Genomic DNA, 26,818 nt, shown 5'->3' with positions numbered 1-26,818 from the left:
ACAGTGCCCCCTGGGCCTCCGGGGAGGTAACACATACATACAGCGCCCCCTGGGCCTCCGGGGAAGTAACACATACATACAGCGCCCCCTGGGCCTCCGGGGAGGTAACACATACATACAGCGCCCCCTGGGCCTCCGGGGAGGTAACACATACATACAGCGCCCCCTGGGCCTCCGGGGAGTTAACACATACATACAGCGCCCCCTGTGCTGCCAGGGAGGTAACACATACATACAGCGCCCCCTGGGCCTCCGGGGAGGTAACTCATACATACAGCGCCCCCTGGGCCTCTGGGATGGTAACACATACATACAGCGCCCCCTGGGCCTCCGGGGAGGTAACACATACATACAGCGCCCCCTATGCTGCCAGGGAGGCAACACATACATACAGCGCCCCCTGGGCCTCTGGGGAGGTAACACATACATACAGCGCCCCCTGTGCTGCCAGGGAGGTAACACATACATACAGCGCCCCCTGGGCCTCCGGGGAGGTAACTCATACATACAGCGCCCCCTGGGCCTCCGGGGAGGTAACACATACATACAGCGCCCCCTGGGCCTCTGGGGAGGTAACACATACATACAGCGCCCCCTGGGCCTCCGGGGAGGTAACACATACATACAGCGCCCCCTGGGCCTCCGGGGAGGTAACACATACATACAGCGCCCCCTGTGCTGCCAGGGAGGTAACACATACATACAGCGCCCCCTGGGCCTCCGGGGAGGTAACACATACATACAGCGCCCCCTGTGCTGCCAGGGAGGTAACACATACATACAGCGCCCCCTGGGCCTCCGGGGAGGTAACACATACATACAGCGCCCCCTGTGCTGCCAGGGAGGTAACACATACATACAGCGCCCCCTGGGCCTCCGGGGAGGTAACACATACATACAGCGCCCCCTGGGCCTCCGGGGAGGTAACACATACATACAGCCCCCTGGGCCTCCGGAGAGGTGACACATACATACAGCGCCCCCTGGGCCTCCGGGGAGGTGACACATACATACAGTGCCCCCTGGGCCTCCGGGGAGGTAACACATACATACAGCGCCCCCTGGGCCTCCGGGGAGGTAACACATACATACAGCGCCCCCTGTGCTGCCAGGGAGGTAACACATACATACAGCGCCCCCTGGGCCTCCGGGGAGGTGACACATACATACAGCGCCCCCTGGGCCTCTGGGGAGGTAACACATACATACAGCGCCCCCTGGGCCTCCGGGGAGGTAACACATACATACAGCGCCCCCTGGGCCTCCGGGGAGGTAACACATACATACAGTGCCCCCTGGGCCTCCGGGGAGGTAACACATACATACAGCGCCCCCTGGGCCTCCGGGGAGATAACACATACATACATTGCCCCCTGGGCCTCCGGGGAAGTAACACATACATACAGCGCCCCCTGGGCCTCCGGGGAGGTAACACATACATACAGCGCCCCCTGGGCCTCCGGGGAGGTAACACATACATACAGCGCCCCCTGGGCCTCCGGGGAGGTAACACATACATACAGCGCCCCCTGGGCCTCCGGGGAGGTAACACATACATACAGCGCCCCCCTGGGCCTCCGGGGAGGTAACACATACATACAGCTCCCCCTGTGCTGCCAGGGAGGTAACACATACATACAGCGCCCCCTGGGCCTCCGGGGAGGTAACTCATACATACAGCGCCCCCTGGGCCTCTGGGGAGGTAACACATACATACAGCGCCCCCTGGGCCTCCGGGGAGGTGACACATACATACAGTGCCCCCTGGGCCTCCGGGGAGGTAACACATACATACATTGCCGCCTGGGCCTCCGGGGAGGTAACACATACATACAGCGCCCCCTGTGCTGCCAGGGAGGTAACACATACATACAGCGCCCCCTGGGCCTCCGGGGAGGTAACACATACATACAGCGCTCCCTGGGCCTCCGGGGAGGTAACACATACATACAGCGCCCCCTGTGCTGCCAGGGAGGTAAGACATACATACAGCGCCCCCTGGGCCTCCGGGGAGGTAACTCATACATACAGCGCCCCCTGGGCCTCCGGGGAGGTAACACATACAAACAGCGCCCCCTGGGCCTCCGGGGAGGTAACACATACATACAGCGCCCCCTGGGCCTCCGGGGAGGTAACACATACATAGAGCGCCACCTGGGCCTCCGGGGAGGTAACACATACATACAGCGCCCCCTGTGCTGCCAGGGAGGTAACACATACATACAGCGCCCCCTGGGCCTCCGGGGAGGTAACTCATACATACAGCGCCCCCTGGGCCTCCGGGGAGGTAACACATACATACAGCGCCCCCTGGGCCTCCGGGGAGGTAACACATACATACAGCGCCCCCTGGGCCTCCGGGGAGGTAACTCATACATACAGCGCCCCCTGGGCCTCCGGGGAGGTAACACATACATACAGCGCCCCCTGGGCCTCCGGGGAGGTAACACATACATACAGCGCCCCCTGGGCCTCCGGGGAGGTAACACATACATAGAGCGCCCCCTATGCTGCCAGGGAGGTAACACATACATACAGCGCCCCCTGGGCCTCTGGGGAGGTAACACATACATACAGCGCCCCCTGGGCCTCCGGGGAGGTAACACATACATACAGCGCCCCCTGGGCCTCCGGGGAGGTAAAACATACATACAGTGCCCCCTGGGCCTCCGGGGAGGTAACACATACATACAGCGCCCCCTGGGCCTCCGGGGAGATAACACATACATACATTGCCCCCTGGGCCTCCGGGGAAGTAACACATACATACAGCGCCCCCCTGGGCCTCCGGGGAGGTAACACATACATACAGCGCCCCCTGGGCCTCCGGGGAGGTAACACATACATACAGCGCCCCCTGGGCCTCCGGGGAGGTAACACATACATACAGCACCCCCTGTGCTGCCAGGGAGGTAACACATACATACAGCGCCCCCTGGGCCTCCGGGGAGGTAACTCATACATACAGCGCCCCCTGGGCCTCTGGGGAGGTAACACATACATACAGCGCCCCCTGGGCCTCCGGGGAGGTAACACATACATACAGCGCCCCCTGGGCCTCCGGGGAGGTAACACATACATACAGCGCCCCCTGGGCCTCCGGGGAGGTAACACATACATACAGCGCCCCCTGTGCTGCCAGGGAGGTAACACATACATACAGCGCCCCCTGGGCCTCCGGGGAGGTAACTCATACATACAGCGCCCCCTGGGCCTCCGGGGAGGTAACACATACATACAGCGCCCCCTGGGCCTCCGGGGAGGTAACACATACATACAGCGCCCCCTGGGCCTCCGGGGAGGTAACACATACATACAGCGTTCCCTGGGCCTCCGGGGAGGTAACACATACATACAGTGCCCCCTGTGCTGCCAGGGAGGTAACACATACATACAGCGCCCCCTGGGCCTCCGGGGAGGTAACACATACATACAGCGCCCCCTGGGCCTCCGGGGAGGTAACTCATACGTACAGCGCCCCCTATGCTGCCAGGGAGGTAACACATACATACAGCGCCCCCTGGGCCTCCGGGGAGGTAACACATACATACAGCGCCCCCTGGGCCTCCGGGGAGGTAACACATACATACAGTGCCCCCTGGGCCTCCGGGGAGGTAACACATACATACATTGCCGCCTGGGCCTCCGGGGAAGTAACACATACATACAGCGCCCCCTGGGCCTCCGGGGAGGTAACACATACATACAGCGCCCCCTGGGCCTCCGGGGAGGTAACACCTACATACAGCGCCCCCTGGGCCTCCGGGGAGGTGACACATACATACAGCGCCCCCTGGGCCTCCGGGGAGGTAACACATACATACAGCGCCCCCTGGGCCTCCGGGGAGGTAACACATACATACAGCGCCCCCTGGGCCTCCGGGGAGGTAACACATACATACAGCGCCCCCTGGGCCTCCGGGAGGTAACACATACATACAGCGCCCCCTTGGCCTCCGGGGAGGTAACACATACATACAGCTCCCCCTGTGCTGCCAGGGAGGTAACACATACATACAGCGCCTCTGGGCCTCCGGGGAGGTAACTCATACATACAGCGCCCCCTGGGCCTCCGGGGAGGTAACACATACATACAGCGCCCCCTGGGCCTCCGGGGAGGTAACACATACATACAGCGCCCCCTGGGCCTCCGGGGAGGTAACACATACATACAGCGCCCCCTGTGCTGCCAGGGAGGTAACACATACATACAGCGCCCCCTGGGCCTCCGGGGAGGTAACACATACATACAGCTCCCCCTGGGCCTCCGGGGAGGTAACACATACATACAGCGCCCCCTGGGCCTCTGGGGAGGTAACACATACATACAGCACCCCCTGGGCCTCCGGGGAGGTAACACATACATACAGCGCCCCCTGGGCCTCCGGGGAGGTAACACATGCATACAGCGCCCCCTGTGCTGCCAGGGAGGTAACACATACATACAGCGCCCCCTAGGCCTCCGGGGAGGTAACACATACATACAGCACCCCCTGGGCCTCTGGGGAGGTAACACATACATACAGCGCCCCCTTGGCCTCCGGGGAGGTAACACATACATACAGCGCCCCCTGGGCCTCCGGGGAGGTAACACATACATACAGTGCCCCCTGGGCCTCCGGGGAGGTAACACATACATACATTGCCGCCTGGGCCTCCGGGGAAGTAACACATACATACAGCGCCCCCTGGGCCTCCGGGGAGGTAACACATACATACAGCGCCCCCTGGGCTTCCGGGGAGGTAACACATACATACAGCGCCCCCTGGGCCTCCGGGGAGGTAACACATACATACAGCGCCCCCTGGGCCTCCGGGGAGGGTAACACATACATACAGCGCCCCCTGGGCCCTCGGGGAGGTAACACATACATATCAGCGCCCCCTGTGCTGCCAGGGAGGTAACACATACATACAGCGCCCCCTGGGCCTCCGGGGAGGTAACTCATACAACAGCGCCCCCTGGGCCTCCGGGGAGGTAACACATACATACAGCGCCCCCCTGGGCCTCCCGGGGAGGGTAACACATACATACAGCGCCCCCCTGGGCCTCCGGGGAGGTAACACATACATACAGCTTCCCCCTGGTCCTCCGGGGAGGTAACACATACATACAGCGACCCTGGGCCTCTGGGGAGGTAACACATAATACAGCACACCCCCTGGGCCTCCGGGGAGGTAACACATACATACAGCGCCCCCTGGGCCTCCGGGGAGGTAAACACATACATACAGCGCCCCCTGTGCTGCCAGGGAGGTAACACATACATACAGCGCCCCCTAGGCCTCCGGGGAGGTAAACACATACATACAGCGCCCCCTGGGCCTCTGGGGAGGTAACACATACATACAGCGCCCCCTTGGCCTCCGGGGAGGTAACACATACATACAGCGCCCCCTGGGCCTCCGGGGAGGTAACACATACATACAGTGCCCCCTGGGCCTCCGGGGAGGTAACACATACATACATTGCCGCCTGGGCCTCCGGGGAAGTAACACATACATACAGCGCCCCCTGGGCCTCCGGGGAGGTAACACATACATACAGCGCCCCCTGGGCCTCCGGGGAGGTAACACATACATACAGCGCCCCCTGGGCCTCCGGGGAGGTGACACATACATACAGCGCCCCCTGGGCCTCCGGGGAGGTAACACATACATAGAGCGCCCCCTGGGCCTCCGGGGAGGTAACACATACATACAGCTCCCCCTGTGCTGCCAGGGAGGTAACACATACATACAGCGCCCCATGGGCCTCTGGGGAGGTAACACATACATACAGCGCCCCCTTGGCCTCCGGGGAGGTAACACATACATACAGCGCCCCCTGGGCCTCCGGGGAGGTAACACATACATACAGTGCCCCCTGGGCCTCCGGGGAGGTAACACATACATACATTGCCGCCTGGGCCTCCGGGGAAGTAACACATACATACAGCGCCCCCTGGGCCTCCGGGGAGGTAACACATACATACAGCGCCCCCTGGGCTGCGAGGGAGGTAACACATACATACAGCGCCCCCTGGGCCTCCGGGGAGGTAACTCATACATACAGCGCCCCCTGGGCCTCCGGGGAGGTAACACATACATACAGCGCCCCCTGGGCCTCCGGGGAGGTAACACATACATACAGCGCCCCTGGGCCTCCGGGGAGGTAACTCATACATACAGCGCCCCCTGGGCCTCCGGGGAGGTAAACACATACATACAGCGCCCCCTGTGCTGCCAGGGAGGTAACACATACATACAGTGCCCCCTGGGCCTCCGGGGAGGTAACTCATACATACAGCGCCCCCTGGGCCTCCGGGGAGGTAACACATACATACAGCGCCCCCTGTGCTGCCAGGGAGGTAACACATACATACAGCGCCCCCTGGGCCTCGGGGATGTAACTCATACATACAGCGCCCCCTGGGCCTCCGGGGAGGTAACACATACATACAGCGCCCCCTGGGCCTCCGGGGAGGTAACACATACATACAGCGCCCCCTGGGCCTCCGGGGAGGTAACACATACATACAGCTCCCCCTGGTCCTCCGGGGAGGTAACACATACATACAGCGACCCCTGGGCCTCTGGGGAGGTAACACATACATACAGCACCCCCTGGGCCTCCGGGGAGGTAACACATACATACAGCGCCCCCTGGGCCTCCGGGGAGGTAACACATACATACAGCGCCCCCTGTGCTGCCAGGGAGGTAACACATACATACAGCGCCCCCTAGGCCTCCGGGGAGGTAACACATACATACAGCGCCCCCTGGGCCTCTGGGGAGGTAACACATACATACAGCGCCCCCTTGGCCTCCGGGGAGGTAACACATACATACAGCGCCCCCTGGGCCTCCGGGGAGGTAACACATACATACAGTGCCCCCTGGGCCTCCGGGGAGGTAACACATACATACATTGCCGCCTGGGCCTCCGGGGAAGTAACACATACATACAGCGCCCCCTGGGCCTCCGGGGAGGTAACACATACATACAGCGCCCCCTGGGCCTCCGGGGAGGTAACACATACATACAGCGCCCCCTGGGCCTCCGGGGAGGTGACACATACATACAGCGCCCCCTGGGCCTCCGGGGAGGTAACACATACATAGAGCGCCCCCTGGGCCTCCGGGGAGGTAACACATACATACAGCGCCCCCTTGGGCCTCCGGGGAGGTAACTCATACATACAGCGCCCCCTGGGCCTCCGGGGAGGTAACACATACATACAGCGCCCCCTGTGCTGCCAGGGAGGTAACACATACATACAGTGCCCCCTGGGCCTCCGGGGAGGTAACTCATACATACAGCGCCCCCTGGGCCTCCGGGGAGGTAACACATACATACAGCGCCCCCTGGGCCTCCAGGGAGGTAACACATATATACAGCGCCCCCTGGGCCTCCGGGGAGGTAACACATACATACAGCGCCCCCTGGGCCTCCGGGGAGGTAACACATACATACAGCGCCCCCTGGGCCTCCGGGGAGGTAACACATACATACAGCGCCCCCTGTGCTGCCAGGGAGGTAACACATACATGCAGCGCCCCCTGGGCCTCCGGGGAGGTAACACATACATACAGCGCCCCCTGGGCCTCCGGGGAGGTAACTCATACGTACAGCGCCCCCTATGCTGCCAGGGAGGTAACACATACATACAGCGCCCCCTGGGCCTCCGGGGAGGTAACACATACATACAGCACCCCCTGGGCCTCCGGGGAGGTAACACATACATACAGCGCCCCCTGGGCCTCCGGGGAGGTAACACATACGTACAGCGCCCCCTGGGCCTCCGGGGAGGTAACTCATACGTACAGCGACCCCTATGCTGCCAGGAAGGTAACACATACATACAGCGCCCCCTGGGCCTCTGGGGAGGTAACACATACATACAGCGCCCCCCTGGGCCTCCGGGGAGGTAACACATACATACAGCGCCCCCTGGGCCTCCGGGGAGGTAACACATACATACAGCGCCCCCTGGGCCTCCGGGGAGGTAACACATACATACAGCGCCCCCTGGGCCTCCGGGGAGGTGACACATACATACAGCGCCCCCTGGGCCTCCGGGGAGGTGACACATACATACAGCGCCCCCTGGGCCTCTGGGGAGGTAACACATACATACAGCGCCCCCTGGGCCTCCGGGGAGGTAACACATACATACAGCGCCCCCTGGGCCTCCGGGGAGGTAACACATACATACAGCGCCCCCTGGGCCTCCGGGGAGATGACACATACATACAGCGCCCCCTGGGCCTCCGGGGAGGTAACACATACATACAGCGCCCCCTGGGCCTCCGGGGAGGTAACACATACATACAGCGCCCCCTGGGCCTCCGGGGAGGTAACACATACATACAGCGCCCCCTGGGCCTCCGGGGAGGTAACACATACATACAGCGCCCCCTGGGCCTCCGGGGAGGTAACACATACATACAGCGCCCCCTGGGCCTCTGGGGAGGTAACACATACATACAGCGCCCCCTGGGCCTCCGGGGAGGTAACACATACATACAGCGCCCCCTGGGCCTCCGGGGAGGTAACACATACATACAGCGCCCCCTGGGCCTCCGGGGAGGTAACACATACATACAGCGCCCCCTGGGCCTCTGGGGAGGTAACACATACATACAGCGCCCCCTGGGCCTCCGGGGAGGTAACACATACATACAGCGCCCCCTGGGCCTCTGGGGAGGTAACACATACATACAGCGCCCCCTGTGGCTCCGGGGAGGTAACACATACATACAGCGCCCCCTGGGCCTCCGGGGAGGTAACACATACATACAGCGCCCCCTGTGGCTCCAGGCATTGGCAGGATGACCTTCTGATTGTAACATTTCAGGTCTCGGGCCCTGCGTATGTGCATTTCCCTTTGGAGGTGGAGGTTGTATATACCAATCCTCTGTCTAAAGCGCTGACTGACGGGGTCTTAGTCTTCGGGGGCAGCGGTTTGGTGGAGAGATCCATAAGGAGACGGTAAGTCATTTGTGGAAATTTCTTTTTAAATAAAACCGAAAAGTTTAGTTATGAAAGTTACCTGGTGTTAGAAAGTTATATGGATGTGTAAATTACTTCTATGTAAAAATCTCCAGTCTTCCAGTACTTATCAGCTGCTGTATGTCCTGCAGGAAGTGGTGTATTCTCTCCAGTCTAACACAGTGCTCTCTGCTGCCACCTCTGTACATGTCAGGAACTGTCCAGAGCAGGAGAGGTTTTCTATGGGGATTTGCTGCAGCTCTGGACAGTTCCTGACATGGACAGAGGTGGCAGCAGAGAGCGCTGTGTCAGACAGGAGAGAATACACCACTTCCTGCAGGACATACAGCAGCTGGTAAGTACTGGGAGACGAGAGGTTCTTACATAGAAGTAATTCTTTTTCCATCTACATAGGGTTTTTGTTCTTTTGCTTTTTTAGAAACAATTGTGTGTTGTAATGGCTCCTTCTACCATAAATTGTAGGACAGAAACCCCAAAGTATTATTATGTATGGGGTGAAATTGGGAAAAAATAGAATTTTGCAGGTTAGCAGTCTAAAAACAGCCATACCAAAGCCCCCAGCCCCCGTGTACGCAGCCATATCCATGTGTACGCAGCCATATCCATGTGTACACAGCCATATCCCCCCCGTGTGCGCAGCCATATCCATGTGTGCACAGCCATATCCATGTGTGCGCAGCCATATCCATGTGTGCGCAGCCATATCCATGTGTACGCAGACATATCCATGTGTACGCAGCCATATCCCCCCTGGGTACGCAGCCATATCCCCCCTGGGTACGCAGACATATCCATGTGTACGCAGCCATATCCATGTGTGCGCAGCCATATCCATGTGTACGCAGACATATCCATGTGTACACAGCCATATCCATGTGTACGCAGCCATATCCATGTGTACGCAGCCATATCCATGTGTACGCAGCCATATCCATGTGTACGCAGCCATATCCATGTGTACGCAGCCATATCCATGTGTACGCAGACATATCCCCCCTGTGTACGCAGCCATATCCCCCCTGGGTACGCAGCCATATCCCCCCTGTGTACGCAGCCATATCCATGTGTACGCAGCCATATCCATGTGTACACAGCCATATCCCCCCCGTGTGCGCAGCCATATCCATGTGTGCACAGCCATATCCATGTGTGCGCAGCCATATCCATGTGTGCGCAGCCATATCCATGTGTACGCAGACATATCCATGTGTACGCAGCCATATCCATGTGTACGCAGACATATCCATGTGTACGCAGACATATCCATGTGTACGCAGACATATCCATGTGTACGCAGACATATCCATGTGTACGCAGCCATATCCCCCTGGGTACGCAGCCATATCCCCCCTGGGTACGCAGCCATATCCATGTGTGCGCAGCCATATCCATGTGTGCGCAGCCATATCCATGTGTGCGCAGCCATATCCATGTGTACGCAGCCATATCCATGTGTGCGCAGCCATATCCATGTGTGCGCAGCCATATCCATGTGTGCGCAGCCATATCCATGTGTGCGCAGCCATATCCATGTGTACGCAGCCATATCCATGTGTGAGCAGCCATATCCATGTGTGCGCAGCCATATCCATGTGTACACAGCCATATCCCCCCCGTGTGCGCAGCCATATCCATGTGTGCGCAGCCATATCCATGTGTGCGCAGCCATATCCATGTGTGCGCAGCCATATCCATGTGTGCGCAGCCATATCCATGTGTGCGCAGCCATATCCATGTGTGCGCAGCCATATCCATGTGTGCGCAGCCATATCCATGTGTGCGCAGCCATATCCATGTGTGCGCAGCCATATCCATGTGTACGCAGCCATATCCATGTGTACGCAGCCATATCCATGTGTACGCAGCCATATCCATGTGTACGCAGCCATATCCATGTGTACGCAGCCATATCCATGTGTACACAGCCATATCCCCCCTGGGTACGCAGCCATATCCATGTGTACGCAGCCATATCCCCCCTGTGTACGCAGCCATATCCCCCCTGGGTACGCAGCCATATCCATGTGTACGCAGCCATATCCCCCCTGTGTACGCAGCCATATCCATGTGTACGCAGCCATATCCATGTGTACGCAGCCATATCCATGTGTACGCAGCCATATCCCCCTGGGTACGCAGCCATATCCATGTGTACGCAGCCATATCCCCCCTGTGTACGCAGCCATATCCCCCCTGGGTACGCAGCCATATCCATGTGTACGCAGCCATATCCCCCCTGTGTACGCAGCCATATCCATGTGTACGCAGCCATATCCATGTGTACGCAGCCATATCCATGTGTACGCAGCCATATCCCCCCTGTGTACGCAGCCATATCCATGTGTGCGCAGCCATATCCATGTGTGCGCAGCCATATCCATGTGTGCGCAGCCATATCCATGTGTGCGCAGCCATATCCATGTGTACGCAGCCATATCCATGTGTACGCAGCCATATCCCCCCTGGGTACGCAGCCATATCCATGTGTACGCAGCCATATCCCCCCTGTGTACGCAGCCATATCCCCCCTGGGTACGCAGCCATATCCATGTGTACGCAGCCATATCCCCCCTGTGTACGCAGCCATATCCATGTGTACGCAGCCATATCCATGTGTACGCAGCCATATCCATGTGTACGCAGCCATATCCCCCCTGTGTACGCAGCCATATCCATGTGTGCGCAGCCATATCCATGTGTGCGCAGCCATATCCATGTGTGCGCAGCCATATCCATGTGTGGGCAGCCATATCCATGTGTACGCAGCCATATCCATGTGTACGCAGCCATATCCATGTGTACGCAGCCATATCCATGTGTACGCAGACATATCCATGTGTACGCAGCCATATCCATGTGTACGCAGCCATATCCATGTGTACGCAGCCATATCCATGTGTACGCAGCCATATCCATGTGTACGCAGCCATATCCATGTGTACGCAGACATATCCATGTGTACGCAGACATATCCATGTGTACGCAGCCATATCCATGTGTACGCAGCCATATCCCCCCTGGGTACGCAGCCATATCCCCCCTGTGTACGCAGCCATATCCATGTGTACGCAGCCATATCCATGTGTACGCAGCCATATCCATGTGTACGCAGCTATATCCATGTGTACGCAGCCATATTCCCCCTGGGTACGCAGCCATATCCATGTGTACGCAGCCATATCCATGTGTACGCAGCCATATCCATGTGTACGCAGCTATATCCATGTGTACGCAGCCATATCCCCCCTGGGTACGCAGCCATATCCCCCTGGGTACGCAGCCATATCCATGTGTACGCAGCCATATCCATGTGTACGCAGCCATATCCATGTGTACGCAGCTATATCCATGTGTACGCAGCCATATCCCCCCTGGGTACGCAGCCATATCCATGTGTACACAGCCATATCCATGTGTACGCAGCCATATCCCCCTGGGTACGCAGCCATATCCATGTGTACGCAGCCATATCCCCCCTGGGTATGCAGCCATATCCATGTGTACACAGCCATATCCATGTGTACGCAGCCATATCCCCCCTGGGTACGCAGCCATATCCCCCTGGGTACGCAGCCATATCCATGTGTACGCAGCCATATCCATGTGTACGCAGCCATATCCATGTGTACGCAGCCATATCCGCCCTGTGTACGCAGCCATATCCGCCCTGTGTACGCAGACATATCCCCCCTGGGTACGCAGCCATATCCATGTGTACGCAGCCATATCCCCCCTGTGTACGCAGCCATATCCATGTGTACGCAGCCATATCCATGTGTACACAGCCATATCCCCCCTGGGTACGCAGCCATATCCATGTGTACGCAGCCATATCCATGTGTACACAGCCATATCCCCCCTGGGTACGCAGCCATATCCATGTGTACGCAGCCATATCCCCCCTGTGTACGCAGCCATATCCCCCCTGGGTACGCAGCCATATCCATGTGTACGCAGCCATATCCCCCCTGTGTACGCAGCCATATCCATGTGTGCGCAGCCATATCCATGTGTGCGCAGCCATATCCATGTGTGCGCAGCCATATCCATGTGTGCGCAGCCATATCCATGTGTACGCAGCCATATCCATGTGTACGCAGCCATATCCATGTGTACGCAGCCATATCCATGTGTACGCAGACATATCCATGTGTACGCAGCCATATCCCCCCTGGGTACGCAGACATATCCATGTGTACGCAGCCATATCCATGTGTACGCAGCCATATCCCCTCTGGGTACGCAGCCATATCCATGTGTACGCAGCCATATCCATGTGTACTCAGCCATATCCATGTGTACGCAGCCATATCCATGTGTACGCAGACATATCCATGTGTACGCAGCCATATCCATGTGTACGCAGCCATATCCATGTGTACGCAGCCATATCCATGTGTACGCAGACATATCCATGTGTACGCAGACATATCCATGTGTACGCAGCCATATCCATGTCTACGCAGCCATATCCCCCCTGGGTACGCAGCCATATCCATGTGTACGCAGCCATATCCATGTGTACGCAGCCATATCCATGTGTACGCAGACATATCCATGTGTACGCAGCCATATCCATGTGTACGCAGCCATATCCCCCCTGGGTACGCAGCCATATCCCCCCTGTGTACGCAGCCATATCCATGTGTACGCAGCCATATCCATGTGTACGCAGCTATATCCATGTGTACGCAGCCATATCCCCCCTGGGTACGCAGCCATATCCATGTGTACGCAGCCATATCCATGTGTACGCAGCCATATCCATGTGTACGCAGCCATATCCATGTGTACGCAGCTATATCCATGTGTACGCAGCCATATCCCCCCTGGGTACGCAGCCATATCCCCCTGGGTACGCAGCCATATCCATGTGTACGCAGCCATATCCATGTGTACGCAGCCATATCCATGTGTACGCAGCTATATCCATGTGTACGCAGCCATATCCCCCCTGGGTACGCAGCCATATCCATGTGTACACAGCCATATCCATGTGTACGCAGCCATATCCCCCCTGGGTACGCAGCCATATCCATGTGTACGCAGCCATATCCCCCCTGGGTATGCAGCCATATCCATGTGTACACAGCCATATCCATGTGTACGCAGCCATATCCCCCCTGGGTACGCAGCCATATCCCCCCTGGGTACGCAGCCATATCCATGTGTACGCAGCCATATCCATGTGTACGCAGCCATATCCATGTGTACGCAGCCATATCCGCCCTGTGTACGCAGCCATATCCGCCCTGTGTACGCAGCCATATCCCCCCTGGGTACGCAGCCATATCCATGTGTACGCAGCCATATCCCCCCTGTGTACGCAGCCATATCCATGTGTACGCAGCCATATCCATGTGTACACAGCCATATCCCCCCTGGGTACGCAGCCATATCCATGTGTACGCAGCCATATCCATGTGTACACAGCCATATCCCCCCTGGGTACGCAGCCATATCCATGTGTACGCAGCTATATCCCCCCTGTGTACGCAGCCATATCCCCCCTGGGTACGCAGCCATATCCATGTGTACGCAGCCATATCCCCCCTGTGTACGCAGCCATATCCATGTGTACGCAGCCATATCCATGTGTACGCAGCCATATCCCCCCTGGGTACGCAGCCATATCCATGTGTACGCAGCCATATCCATGTGTACGCAGCCATATCCATGTGTACGCAGCCATATCCATGTGTGCGCAGACATATCCATGTGTACGCAGCCATATCCATGTGTACGCAGCCATATCCATGTGTACGCAGCCATATCCATGTGTACGCAGCCATATCCATGTGTACGCAGCCATATCCCCCCTGGGTACGCAGACATATCCATGTGTACGCAGCCATATCCATGTGTACGCAGCCATATCCATGTGTACACAGCCATATCCCCCCTGGGTACGCAGCCATATCCATGTGTGCGCAGCCATATCCATGTGTACGCAGCCATATCCATGTGTACGCAGCCATATCCATGTGTACGCAGACATATCCATGTGTACGCAGCCATATCCATGTGTACGCAGCCATATCCATGTGTACGCAGCCATATCCATGTGTACGCAGACATATCCATGTGTACGCAGCCATATCCGCCCTGGGTACGCAGCCATATCCATGTGTACGCAGCCATATCCATGTGTACGCAGACATATCCATGTGTACGCAGCGATATCCATGTGTACGCAGCTTTTCTAATTTTTTACTACTTTTTAACAGTAAAACTTAAAAAAAATAATGATTATGATTAAGATTGCTCGATTGTAATTTTTTTTTAATTTATAATGTAACACTAATCAGTGCTATGTAATGGCCTCAGGCAGACTCTATGTGATCTGTGATCTTCACATAGTCTGCTTGAGGCAATTGCATAACATGGATCAGTGCTATTGGCAATCTTCTCATACAGTCTGCCTGAGGCCATTACATAGCACTGATCAGTGTTATCTGTGATCATTACATACAGCCTGCCTGAGGCCATTACATAGCACTGATCAGTGTTATCTGTGATCATTACATACAGCCTGTCTGTGGCCATAGCACTGATCAGTGTTATCTGTGATCATTACATACAGCCTGCCTGTGGCCATAGCACTGATCAGTGTTATCTGTGATCATTACATACAGTCTGCCTGAGGCCATTACATAGCACTGATCAGTGTTATCTGTGATCATTACATACAGCCTGCCTGTGGCCATAGCACTGATCAGTGTTATCTGTGATCATTACATAGAGCCTGCCTGTGGCCATAGCACTGATCAGTGTTATCTGTGATCATTACATAGAGCCTGCCTGAGGCCATTACATAGCACTGATCAGTGTTATCTGTGATCATTACATACAGCCTGCCTGAGGCCATTACATAGCACTGATCAGTGTTATCTGTGATCATTACATACAGCCTGCCTGAGGCCATTACATAGCACTGATCAGTGTTATCTGTGATCATTACATAGAACCTGCCTGAGGCCATTACATAGCACTGATCAGTGTTATCTGTGATCATTACATAGAGCCTGCCTGAGGCCATTACATAGCACTGATCAGTGTTATCTGTGATCATTACATACAGCCTGCCTGAGGCCATTACATAGCACTGATCAGTGTTATCTGTGATCATTACATACAGCCTGCCTGAGGCCATTACATAGCACTGATCAGTGTTATCTGTGATCATTACATACAGCCTGCCTGAGGCCATTACATAGCACTGATCAGTGTTATCTGTGATCATTACATACAGCCTGCCTGAGGCCATTACATAGCACTGATCAGTGTTATCTGTGATCATTACATAGAACCTGCCTGAGGCCATTACATAGCACTGATCAGTGTTATCTGTGATCATTACATACAGCCTGCCTGAGGCCATTACATAGCACTGATCAGTGTTATCTGTGATCATTACATAGAGCCTGCCTGAGGCCATTACATAGCACTGATCAGTGTTATCTGTGATCATTACATACAGCCTGCCTGAGGCCATTACATAGCACTGATCAGTGTTATCTGTGATCATTACATAGAGCCTGCCTGAGGCCATAGCACTGATCAGTGTTATCTGTGATCATTACATACAGTCTGCCTGAGGACAATACATTTCTCTGATCAGTATTATCTGTGATCATTACATACAGTCTGCCTGTGGCCATAGCACTGATCAGTGTTATCTGTGATCTTCACATACAGTCTGCCTTAGGCCTTTACATAGCACTGATAGGTGTGATCTGTGATATTCTCATAGAGCCTGCCTGAGGCCATTACATAGCACTGATCAGTGTGATCTGTGATCATTACATAGAGCCTACCTGAGGGCATTACATAGCACTGATCAGTGTGATGTGTGATCTTTTCAGCCAGTCTGCCTTAGGCCATTACATAGCACTGATCATTGAGATCTGTGAACTTCTCATAGAGCCTGCCTGAGGACATAACATAGCGCTGATCAGTGTTATCTGTGATCTTCACAAACTGTCTGCCTGAGGACATAACATAGCGCTGATCAGTGTTATCTGTGATCTTCACATACAGTCTGCCTTAGGCCATTACATAGCACTGATCAGTGTTATCTGTGATCTTCACATACAGTCTGCCTTAGGCCATTACATAGCACTGATCAGTGTTATCTTTGATCTTCACATACAGTCTGCCTTAGGCCATTACATAGCACTGATCAGTGTTATCTGTGATCTTCACAAACGGTCTGCCTGAGGACATAACATAGCGCTGATCAGTGTGATCTGTGATCTTCACAAACGGTCTGCCTGAGGACATACCATAGCACTGATCAGTGTTATCTGTGATCATTACATAGAGCCTGCCTGAGGCCATTACATAGCACTGATCAGTGTGATTTGTGATCTTCTCATAGAGCCTGCCTGAGGCCATTACATAGCACTGATCAGTGTGATTTGTGATCTTCTCATAGAGCCTGCCTGAGGCCATTACATAGCACTGATCAGTGTGATCTGTGATCTTGTCATACAGTCTGCCTGAGGCCATTACATAGCACTGATCAGTGTGATCTGTGATCATTACATAGAGCCTGCCTGAGGCCATTACATAGCACTGATCAGTTTTATCTGTGATCTTCTCATACAGTCTGCCTGAGGACATTACATAGCACTGATCAGTGTGATCTGCCTGAGGCCTTTACATAGCACTGATCAGTGTGATCTGCCTGAGGCCTTTACATAGCACTGATCAGTGTGATCTGCCTGAGGACATTACATAGCACTGATCAGTGTTATCTGTGATCTTCTCATACAGTCTGCCTGAGGACATTACATAGCACTGATCAGCGTGATCTGCCTGAGGCCATTACATAGCACTGATCAGTGTGATCTGCCTGAGGACATTACATAGCACTGATCAGTGTGATCTGTGATCTTCTCATACAGTCTGCCTGAGGACATTACATAGCACTGATCAGTGTTATCGGTGCTCTGCCTGTGGCATACTCTATTTGAAGATCACTGATCGGACCACACAGAGGTAAGTATTCTTCTTGGGGCAGTCAGGAAAAATGATTTGGACTCCTGCAATCATACTGTGGGGGTCCCAATCAGAAAGTGACCGGAGCTGCTTCATCACTTACATACTTATATCCACAATTGCTGCTGCCTGTCACTGACCGCGAGGACCCAGCTGCTGACAGCCTCCGAGCGCACTTCATAGTTCATGAAATATTGGTGTATGGGTACAGCATGGGTAGTCTAGGGGTTAACGGGAACTAACAGCAGGTTATTCATATGTTTCTCTAAAGGCAAAAGCCACTTACCAATAAACTGTTGTCAGGCCACTACGGCCCCAGCAAAAAGCGGTAGGTAAAATACAGCACCAGCGCCTCCACAGGAAGAATGAAGTATTACATGGCTCCCATTGTGTATTCTGTGGTGTCACCATCCCTGCAGGTCAATGTCTGACTAATAGAGCCAGCAGCTCTCCTGAGGGGAGAGGTTACCCATCTGTATAGAGCGGCTGTCTCCCCTCATCAGTACAGAGCAGGGTGCACTCATCTTATGCAGTGGCGGATTATAATATGGGCGGTTTGGGGGGCCCACGCCACGCCGCCCACATTATAATCCGCCACTGCACTGCCACGGCTGATGCGTAGCTGTCGGGGGTGTCCCGTCCTGTCCCCGGCCGCGCGCGCATCAGAGAGCTCCCCATGCGCCTGTGGCTGTGACTTCCTGCTGGGGATAGGACGGGACACCCATGGCAGCCGCACATCAGCCGGAGGCTGCAGAAGGAGAGAGGCTCGACGGGGGAACGGACGGCAGGTGAGTTGTGTTGTTTTTTTGTTTTTTTTTTGTGTTATCTGCACGGGGGAGGGGGAGCACGCGAAGGGGGAGAGGGAGACCAGCTATAAGGGGGGGGGGGAAAGGGGGACCATCTATAAGGGGGGGGGGGGGGGCAGGGGGAACAACTATAAGGGGGGAAAGGGGGACCATCTATAAGGGGGGGGGAAAGGGGGACCATCTATAAGGGGGGGGGAAAGGGGGACCATCTATAAGGGGGGGGGAAAGGGGGACCATCTATAAGGGGGGGAAAGGGGGACCATCTATAAGGGGGAAGGGGGACCATCTATAAGGGGGGGGAAAGGGGGACCAGCTATAAGGGGGGGGAAAGGGGGACCATCTATAAGGGGGGGGGAAGGGGGACCAGCTATAAGGGGGGGAAAGGGGGACCAGCTATAAGGGGGGGGCAGGGGGAACATCTATAAGGGGGGAAAGGGGGACCATCTATAAGGGGGGGGAAAGGGGGACCATCTATAAGGGGGGGGAAAGGGGGACCATCTATAAGGGGGGGGCAGGGGGAACATCTATAAGGGGGAAAGGGGGACCATCTATAAGGGGGGGGAGGGGGACCATCTATAAGGGGGGGAAAGGGGGACCATCTATAAGGGGGGGAAAGGGGGACCATCTATAAGGGGGGGGGGCAGGGGGAACATCTATAAGGGGGGAAAGGGGGACCATCTATAAGGGGGGGGCAGGGGGAACATCTATAAGGGGGGAAAGGGGGACCATCTTTAAGGGGGAAGGGGGACCATCTATAAGGGGGGGGAAAGGGGGACCATCTATAAGGGGGGGGAAAGGGGGACCAGCTATAAGGGGGGGGGGAAGGGGGACCATCTATAAGGGGGGGGAAAGGGGGACCAGCTATAAGGGGGGGGGGAAGGGGGACCATCTATAAGGGGGGGGCAGGGGGAACATCTATAAGGGGGGAAAGGGGGACCATCTATAAGGGGGGGGAAAGGGGGACCAGCTATAAGGGGGGGGAAAGGGGGACCATCTATAAGGGGGGGAAAGGGGGACCATCTATAAGGGGGGGGAGAGGGGGACCATCTATAAGGGGGGGGGAGAGGGGGACCATCTATAAGGGGGGGGGGGGAGAGGGGGACCATCTATAAGGGGGAGAGGGGGACCATCTATAAGGGGGAGAGGGGGACCATCTATAAGGGGGGGAGGGGGACCATCTATAAGGGGGGGAGAAAGGGGGACCATCTATAAGGGGGGGGGGGAAGGGGGACCATCTATAAGGGGGGGGAAGGGGGACCATCTATAAGGGGGGGAAAGGGGGACCATCTATAAGGGGGGGGAAGGGGGACCATCTATAAGGGGGGGGGGGAAAGGGGGACCATCTATAAGGGGGGGGGAAAGGGGGACCATCTACAAGGGGGGGGAAAGGGGGACCATCTATAAGGGGGGGGAAAGGGGGACCATCTATAAGGGGGGGAAAGGGGACCATCTATAAGGGGGGGAGGGGGACCATCTATAAGGGGGGGGAAAGGGGGACCATCTATAAGGGGGGGAGGGGGAACATCTATAAGGGGGGGAAAGGGGGACCATCTATAAGGGGGGGGGGGCAGGGGGAACATCTATAAGGGGGGAAAGGGGGACCATCTATAAGGGGGGGGGAAAGGGGGACCATCTATAAGGGGGGGGAAAGGGGGACCATCTATAAGGGGGGGGGAAAGGGGGACCATCTATAAGGGGGGGAAAGGGGGACCATCTATAAGGGGGAAGGGGGACCATCTATAAGGGGGGGGAAAGGGGGACCAGCTATAAGGGGGGGGAAAGGGGGACCATCTATAAGGGGGGGGAAAGGGGGACCATCTATAAGGGGGGGAAAGGGGGACCATCTATAAGGGGGGGGGCAGGGGGAACATCTATAAGGGGGGAAAGGGGGACCATCTATAAGGGGGGGGAAAGGGGGACCATCTATAAGGGGGGGGAAAGGGGGACCATCTATAAGGGGGGGGCAGGGGGAACATCTATAAGGGGGGAAAGGGGGACCATCTATAAGGGGGGGGAAAGGGGGACCATCTATAAGGGGGGGAAAGGGGGACCATCTATAAGGGGGGGAAAGGGGGACCATCTATAAGGGGGGGGGGCAGGGGGAACATCTATAAGGGGGGAAAGGGGGACCATCTATAAGGGGGGGGGGCAGGGGGAACATCTATAAGGGGGGAAAGGGGGACCATCTTTAAGGGGGAAGGGGGACCATCTATAAGGGGGGGAAAGGGGGACCATCTATAAGGGGGGGGAAAGGGGGACCAGCTATAAGGGGGGGGGAAGGGGGACCATCTATAAGGGGGGGGAAAGGGGGACCAGCTATAAGGGGGGGGGGGAAGGGGGACCATCTATAAGGGGGGGGCAGGGGGAACATCTATAAGGGGGGAAAGGGGGACCATCTATAAGGGGGGGGAAAGGGGGACCATCTATAAGGGGGGGGAAAGGGGGACCATCTATAAGGGGGGGAAAGGGGGACCATCTATAAGGGGGGGGAGAGGGGGACCATCTATAAGGGGGGGGGAGAGGGGGACCATCTATAAGGGGGGGGGGGAGAGGGGGACCATCTATAAGGGGGAGAGGGGGACCATCTATAAGGGGGAGAGGGGGACCATCTATAAGGGGGGGAGAAAGGGGGACCATCTATAAGGGGGGGAGAAAGGGGGACCATCTATAAGGGGGGGGGGAAGGGGGGACCATCTATAAGGGGGGGGAAGGGGGACCATCTATAAGGGGGGGAAAGGGGGACCATCTATAAGGGGGGGAAGGGGGACCATCTATAAGGGGGGGGGGGAAAGGGGGACCATCTATAAGGGGGGGGGGAAAGGGGGACCATCTATAAGGGGGGAAAGGGGGACCATCTATAAGGGGGGGAGGGGGACCATCTATAAGGGGGGGAGGGGACCATCTATAAGGGGGGGGGGAAGGGGGACCATCTATAAGGGGGGGGGAAGGGGGACCAGCTATAAGGGGGGGGAAAGGGGGACCAGCTATAAGGGGGGGAAAGGGGGACCATCTATAAGGGGGGGAAAGGGGGACCATCTATAAGGGGGGGAGGGGGACCATCTATAGGGGGGGGGGAAGGGGGACCATCTATAAGGGGGGGGGGAAGGGGGACTAGCTATAAGGGGGGGAAAGGGGGACCAGCTATAAGGGGGGGGAGGGGGACCAGCTATAAGGGGGGGGAGGGGGACCAGCTATAAGGGGGAGGGAGGGAGACCAGCTGTAGGGGGGGAGGAGGGGGACCATCTATAAGGGAGGGGGAGAGGGGGACCATCTATAAGGGGGGGGAGGGGGACCAGCTATAAGGGGGAGGGAGGGAGACCAGCTGTAGGGGGGGAGGAGGGGGACCATCTATAAGGGAGGGGACCATCTATAAGGGGGGGGGGGGGAAGGGGGACTAGCTATAAGGGGGGGAAAGGGGGACCAGCTATAAGGGGGGGGAGGGGGACCAGCTATAAGGGGGGGAGGGGGACCAGCTATAAGGGGGAGATAGGGAGACCAGCTGTAGGGGGGGAGGAGGGGGACCATCTATAAGGGAGGGGGAGAGGGGGACCATCTATAAGGGGGGGGAGGGGGACCAGCTATAAGGGGGGGAGGGGGACCAGCTATAAGGGGGAGGGAGGGAGACCAGCTGTAGGGGGGGAGGAGGGGGACCATCTATAAGGGAGGGGGAGAGGGGGACCATCTATAAGGGGGGGGAGGGGGACCAGCTATAAGGGGGGGGAGGAGGGGGACCATCTATAAGGGAGGGGAGGAGGGGGACCATCTATAAGGGGGGGGGAAGGGGGACCATCTATAAGGGAGGGGGAGAGGGGGACCAGCTATAAGGGGGGGGAGGGGGACCAGCTATAAGGGGGGGAGGGGGACCAGCTATAAGGGGGAGGGAGGGAGACCAGCTGTAGGGGGGGAGGAGGGGGACCATCTATAAGGGAGGGGGAGAGGGGGACCATCTATAAGGGGGGGGAGGAGGGGGACCAGCTGTAGGGGGGGAGGAGGGGGACCAGCTATAAGGGAGGGGGGAGAGGGGGACCATCTATAAGGGAGGGGGGGAGGGGGACCAGCTATAAGGGGGGGAAAGGGGGACCATCTATAAGGGGGGGGAAGGGGGACCATCTATAAGGGGGGGGGAGGGGGACCATCTATAAGGGGGTGAAGAGGGGGACCATCGATAAGGGAGGGGGACCATCTCCTATAGGATTAGCACCCTCCTCTCCTGACATCCTCTGTGCAGCAAGGGACCAAATATTATGTTTATTGGGGCCAGCAGGGAGGGGAGGCAGGCAGTGTTTATTGGGGAAAGCATTGGGGGGGGGCAGTAGTGGATTATAATGTGGGCGGATTGACCGGGGGGGGGGGGGGTTTGCAGGTTGGGTGGACAGCCCGGGGCCCAGGGTACATTTAATCCGCCACTGATCTTATGGCTCAGGGAACAGTCCTCCATCAGTTCCGCAACCGAGACCCCTCTGCCCACCGCCAGCACCCTGCTCTGTACTGACGAGGGGCAACCAACCTAACCAGCTGTCCCTCTAATTCTGGCAATTATAATCCACAGTCATGATTTAAAGCATATGGGAGTCAGGCCTCCTGCACACACTGATCAGGAAGAACAAAACCCTTCTGCATGGTACTGCAGCGGCCACCTCCGGCTTCTCCCTCTCTCTTCCGCCTCTCTGAGCCACAACACTGGGGAGAGGGGAGAGCGGCCTCTTGTGGCCGGAGGCATATTGCTGCCCAGAGCCAGAAGAACGATTGCTAAAGCTGGGAGCTGATGGCTCCTGGCCCTGTCAAACAAATCACTGCATTTAACTGTATGCTCTCCTGATTAGAAGCGCGTTTATGTAGTTAAAGGGCCAGGTGCCGCAGCCGGAATTCTGGATTCTCCCGCAGTCTGTGCCCAATAGAACCCTATAGGTCATGAATCTACCCATCTATCTATTCTCCTGATGTGTTCAGGGGGCCTCGGGCAGGGCTGCCCCTTATAGTTACATTGGATATATGGATGGAGCATGAACCCATAGCCCTCCAGGTCACTAGCCTAGTTTTATAACGACCCCTTTATAGGTCCTATAGGTCCCATGCCATGCTGATATAAAATAACCATTTATTACAGAGTCCCAAAGCTGCCGCCCAGAACATCGGGCAGAACCTTCATAGACATCACACCAAACCAGACCGGAAGCCGACAGCTCACCGTGGATTTCATCTCCAAACAGTTTACGGCTATTAAAGGATTTCATACAATAAAAGTGTCAGGAGCAGATGAAGGCCACGAGGAGGGCGAAGGCCACGAGGAGGGCGAAGGCCACGAGGAGGGCGAAGGCCACGAGGAAGATGAAGGCCACGAGGAGGGCGTAGACATTGATGTATATGAGGAGGGTGAAGAGTATGTGGAGGAAGATGTATACGAAGAGGATGAATTAGAATGAGCCCGCTGTCGCCATGTACAGATGTAGCAGAACTGGGTTTAATCATGTACAGAACAGAATTTGTCAATTGCATTAGGGTTATTGGGGTTATTGGGGTTATTAAAGGAGAAGTCCGGCCACTTGAAAAAGTCTCACAGCTGGCCGGGGGGGGGGGGGGGGGGGGTGTGTGCGTGTGTGTGTGTGGGGGGGGGGGGACATAACAACCAATCCAGTAAGACGTACCACCGCACCTGCCCACAATCAGCTCAATCTCCACTGGCGAAGCTGGTTGGCCACTTCACTTAGAAAGCTTATCCTTACACCGGACTCTCCTGGATGGTGCTCAGCACAATAGAAAGTCTCTGAATATGCATGCATTAAGAATAAAGATGATGCGGCACTCGTCCAATACTGCAAATTATTCTTTACATGCTCGTGGATACAAACAAGTCACTTAGGCTACGATCGCTTCGCGCTCTCACCGCACTTCCTCTCGGCCCATACGTAAGCCTCTACAACCACCGAAATATGGTGGGTGGTGTACCTCAGTGGTATATGTTGGGGGTGTATGGCGGCAGTATAAGTCATGGGTGTACGTCAGCGGTATATGTCAGGGTGTACATCTGGTATACGTCGGGGGTTTGCGTCAGCGGTATATTCAGGGGTGTACATAAGCGGTATATGTCGGGGGTGTACATAAGCGGTATATGTCGGTGTACATCTGGTATAAGTCATGGGTGTATATCAGCGGTATACTGTATGTCAGGGTGTACATCTGGTATACGTCAGGGGTGTACGTCATCGGTGTCTATCAGCGGTATATGTCAGGAGGCTTCGCTTTTTCCTCTGATGTTCCCTACTGTACAGCAAATGACAAAGAATAAAGAAACATGTAAAAAAAATTATCCCATGGTGTCTGTGTCTTTACTGGCTTCTTCTGCATGGAATAGTCCCGTCTCCCACGCTTTACGTGGAATAGTCCCGTCTCCCACACTCCACATGGAATAGTCCCGTCTCCCACACTCCACATGGAATAGTCCCGTCTCCCACACTCCACATGGAATAGTCCAGTCTCCCACACTCCACATGGAATAGTCCCGTCTCCCACACTCCACATGGAATAGTCCCGTCTCCCACACTGCACATGGAATAGTCCCGTCTCCCACACTCCACATGGAATAGTCCCGTCTCCCACACTCCACATGGAATAGTCCCGTCTCCCACACTCCACATGGAATAGTCCCGTCTCCCACACTGCACATGGAATAGTCCCGTCTCCCACACTCCACATGGAATAGTCCCGTCTCCCACACTCCACATGGAATAGTCCCGTCTCCCACACTCCACATGGAATAGTCCCGTCTCCCACACTCCACATGGAATAGTCCCGTCTCCCACACTTCACATGGAATAGTCCCGTCTCCCACACTCCACATGGAATAGTCCCGTCTCCCACACTCCACATGGAATAGTCCCGTCTCCCACACTGCACATGGAATAGTCCCGTCTCCCACCCTCCACCTGGAATAGTCCCGTCTCCCACACTCCACATGGAATAGTCCCGTCTCCCACACTCCACATGGAATAGTCCCGTCTCCCACACTCCACATGGAATAGTCCCGTCTCCCACACTCCACATGGAATAGTCCCGTCTCCCACACTCCACATGGAATAGTCTCGTCTCCCACTCTCCAGTTCTTGAACAGTTAAAGCTTTTACGGAAGAGCTTAGTAAACTGTACAACGTATGCGGTTCTTGCACAGCAGTGTGAACAATACAACAGTCACGTAACTTGTTATCCAAGATCCCATTGTACGAGGTTGATCTGTAGCGTGGTTGACTTGATGGCTTAGTTAAGGTGCAGCTAGTAAGGGTAACTTTAGCTCGGTGTAGTATAGGGGCTTATCCAGACCTAAAGGCTCTCAACAAGAGGGACCCTGACTTTCGGAGGGGTGAAAGAACAAGTGCCTGCTTTGTCTGTGTCCCAGGGTAGCTATGCCGTGTTGTGGCTGCTGCCTGGGTGTAGGGTCACTTGTCATGGTGGCCAGGAGTGGTGTTGGAACCCTCCCCCGGATAAACAGGCACTTTGCTTGAGGTTTGAGGATAACGCAAGTGTGAACAGGTGTATAGGTGCAGGTGCAATACAATAGACCAGAGTCCAATAGTTTAACAAGGATAACTTGGTTTACTGGTAAGAACTTCAGTGCAATACAGGTTAAAGGACAACTCCCACGAAAAATGTTTTTGGCTTTTTTAACACACATTACAAAGTTATATAACTTTGTAATGTGGTTAAATGCCCGGTCTGGCTCCTTCCCCCACTTTCCGACCCCCGACCCTCGACCCTTCCCCCCCCCGGAAGTTAAAGTATGTATACATTACCTATTACGATCGTCACGGTCCTCTTCTCCTGGGCGGCATCTGGTGACGACGACGTCAGAGCCGAGGGGCGGTCCGGGTCTTCTTCCTCCTTGGCGTCTTCATTGAAAGTGAATGGGAGAGAAAAGGCTGCTGGTGCACATGCGCACCAGCAGCCTTTTCATTGGCTGGAGCGCATCACGTGGCTTCCAGCTTGCTCAGTCCTGATTGTTATCTGGTACCGCTTGTTATC

At 56.1% G+C, this 26,818-nt stretch overlaps 1 protein-coding gene across 2 annotated transcripts in view; it reads left to right on the top strand.

Annotated features, from left to right (window-relative positions):
* The window catches only part of LOC138772452 (protein-glutamine gamma-glutamyltransferase E-like), a 174,720-nt gene extending 150,356 nt beyond the window's left edge, over nucleotides 1-24,364 (top strand). For both annotated transcript variants that reach the window (XM_069952850.1, XM_069952848.1), the window contains 2 exons: nucleotides 8,842-8,975; nucleotides 23,913-24,364. In XM_069952850.1, the coding sequence (XP_069808951.1) occupies nucleotides 8,842-8,975; nucleotides 23,913-24,228 (450 nt within the window). In that variant the 3' untranslated portion in view covers nucleotides 24,229-24,364. The remainder of the gene's footprint in view (nucleotides 1-8,841; nucleotides 8,976-23,912) is intronic.
* The last annotated feature ends 2,454 nt before the right edge of the window (nucleotides 24,365-26,818 follow it).

Source organism: Dendropsophus ebraccatus, chromosome 14 (genome assembly GCF_027789765.1).
Source record: "Dendropsophus ebraccatus isolate aDenEbr1 chromosome 14, aDenEbr1.pat, whole genome shotgun sequence".
NCBI classification, from domain to species: domain Eukaryota; kingdom Metazoa; phylum Chordata; class Amphibia; order Anura; family Hylidae; genus Dendropsophus; species Dendropsophus ebraccatus.
Note: the sequence above shows the minus strand (reverse complement) of the source record. Positions and strands in the feature narration are given on the sequence as shown.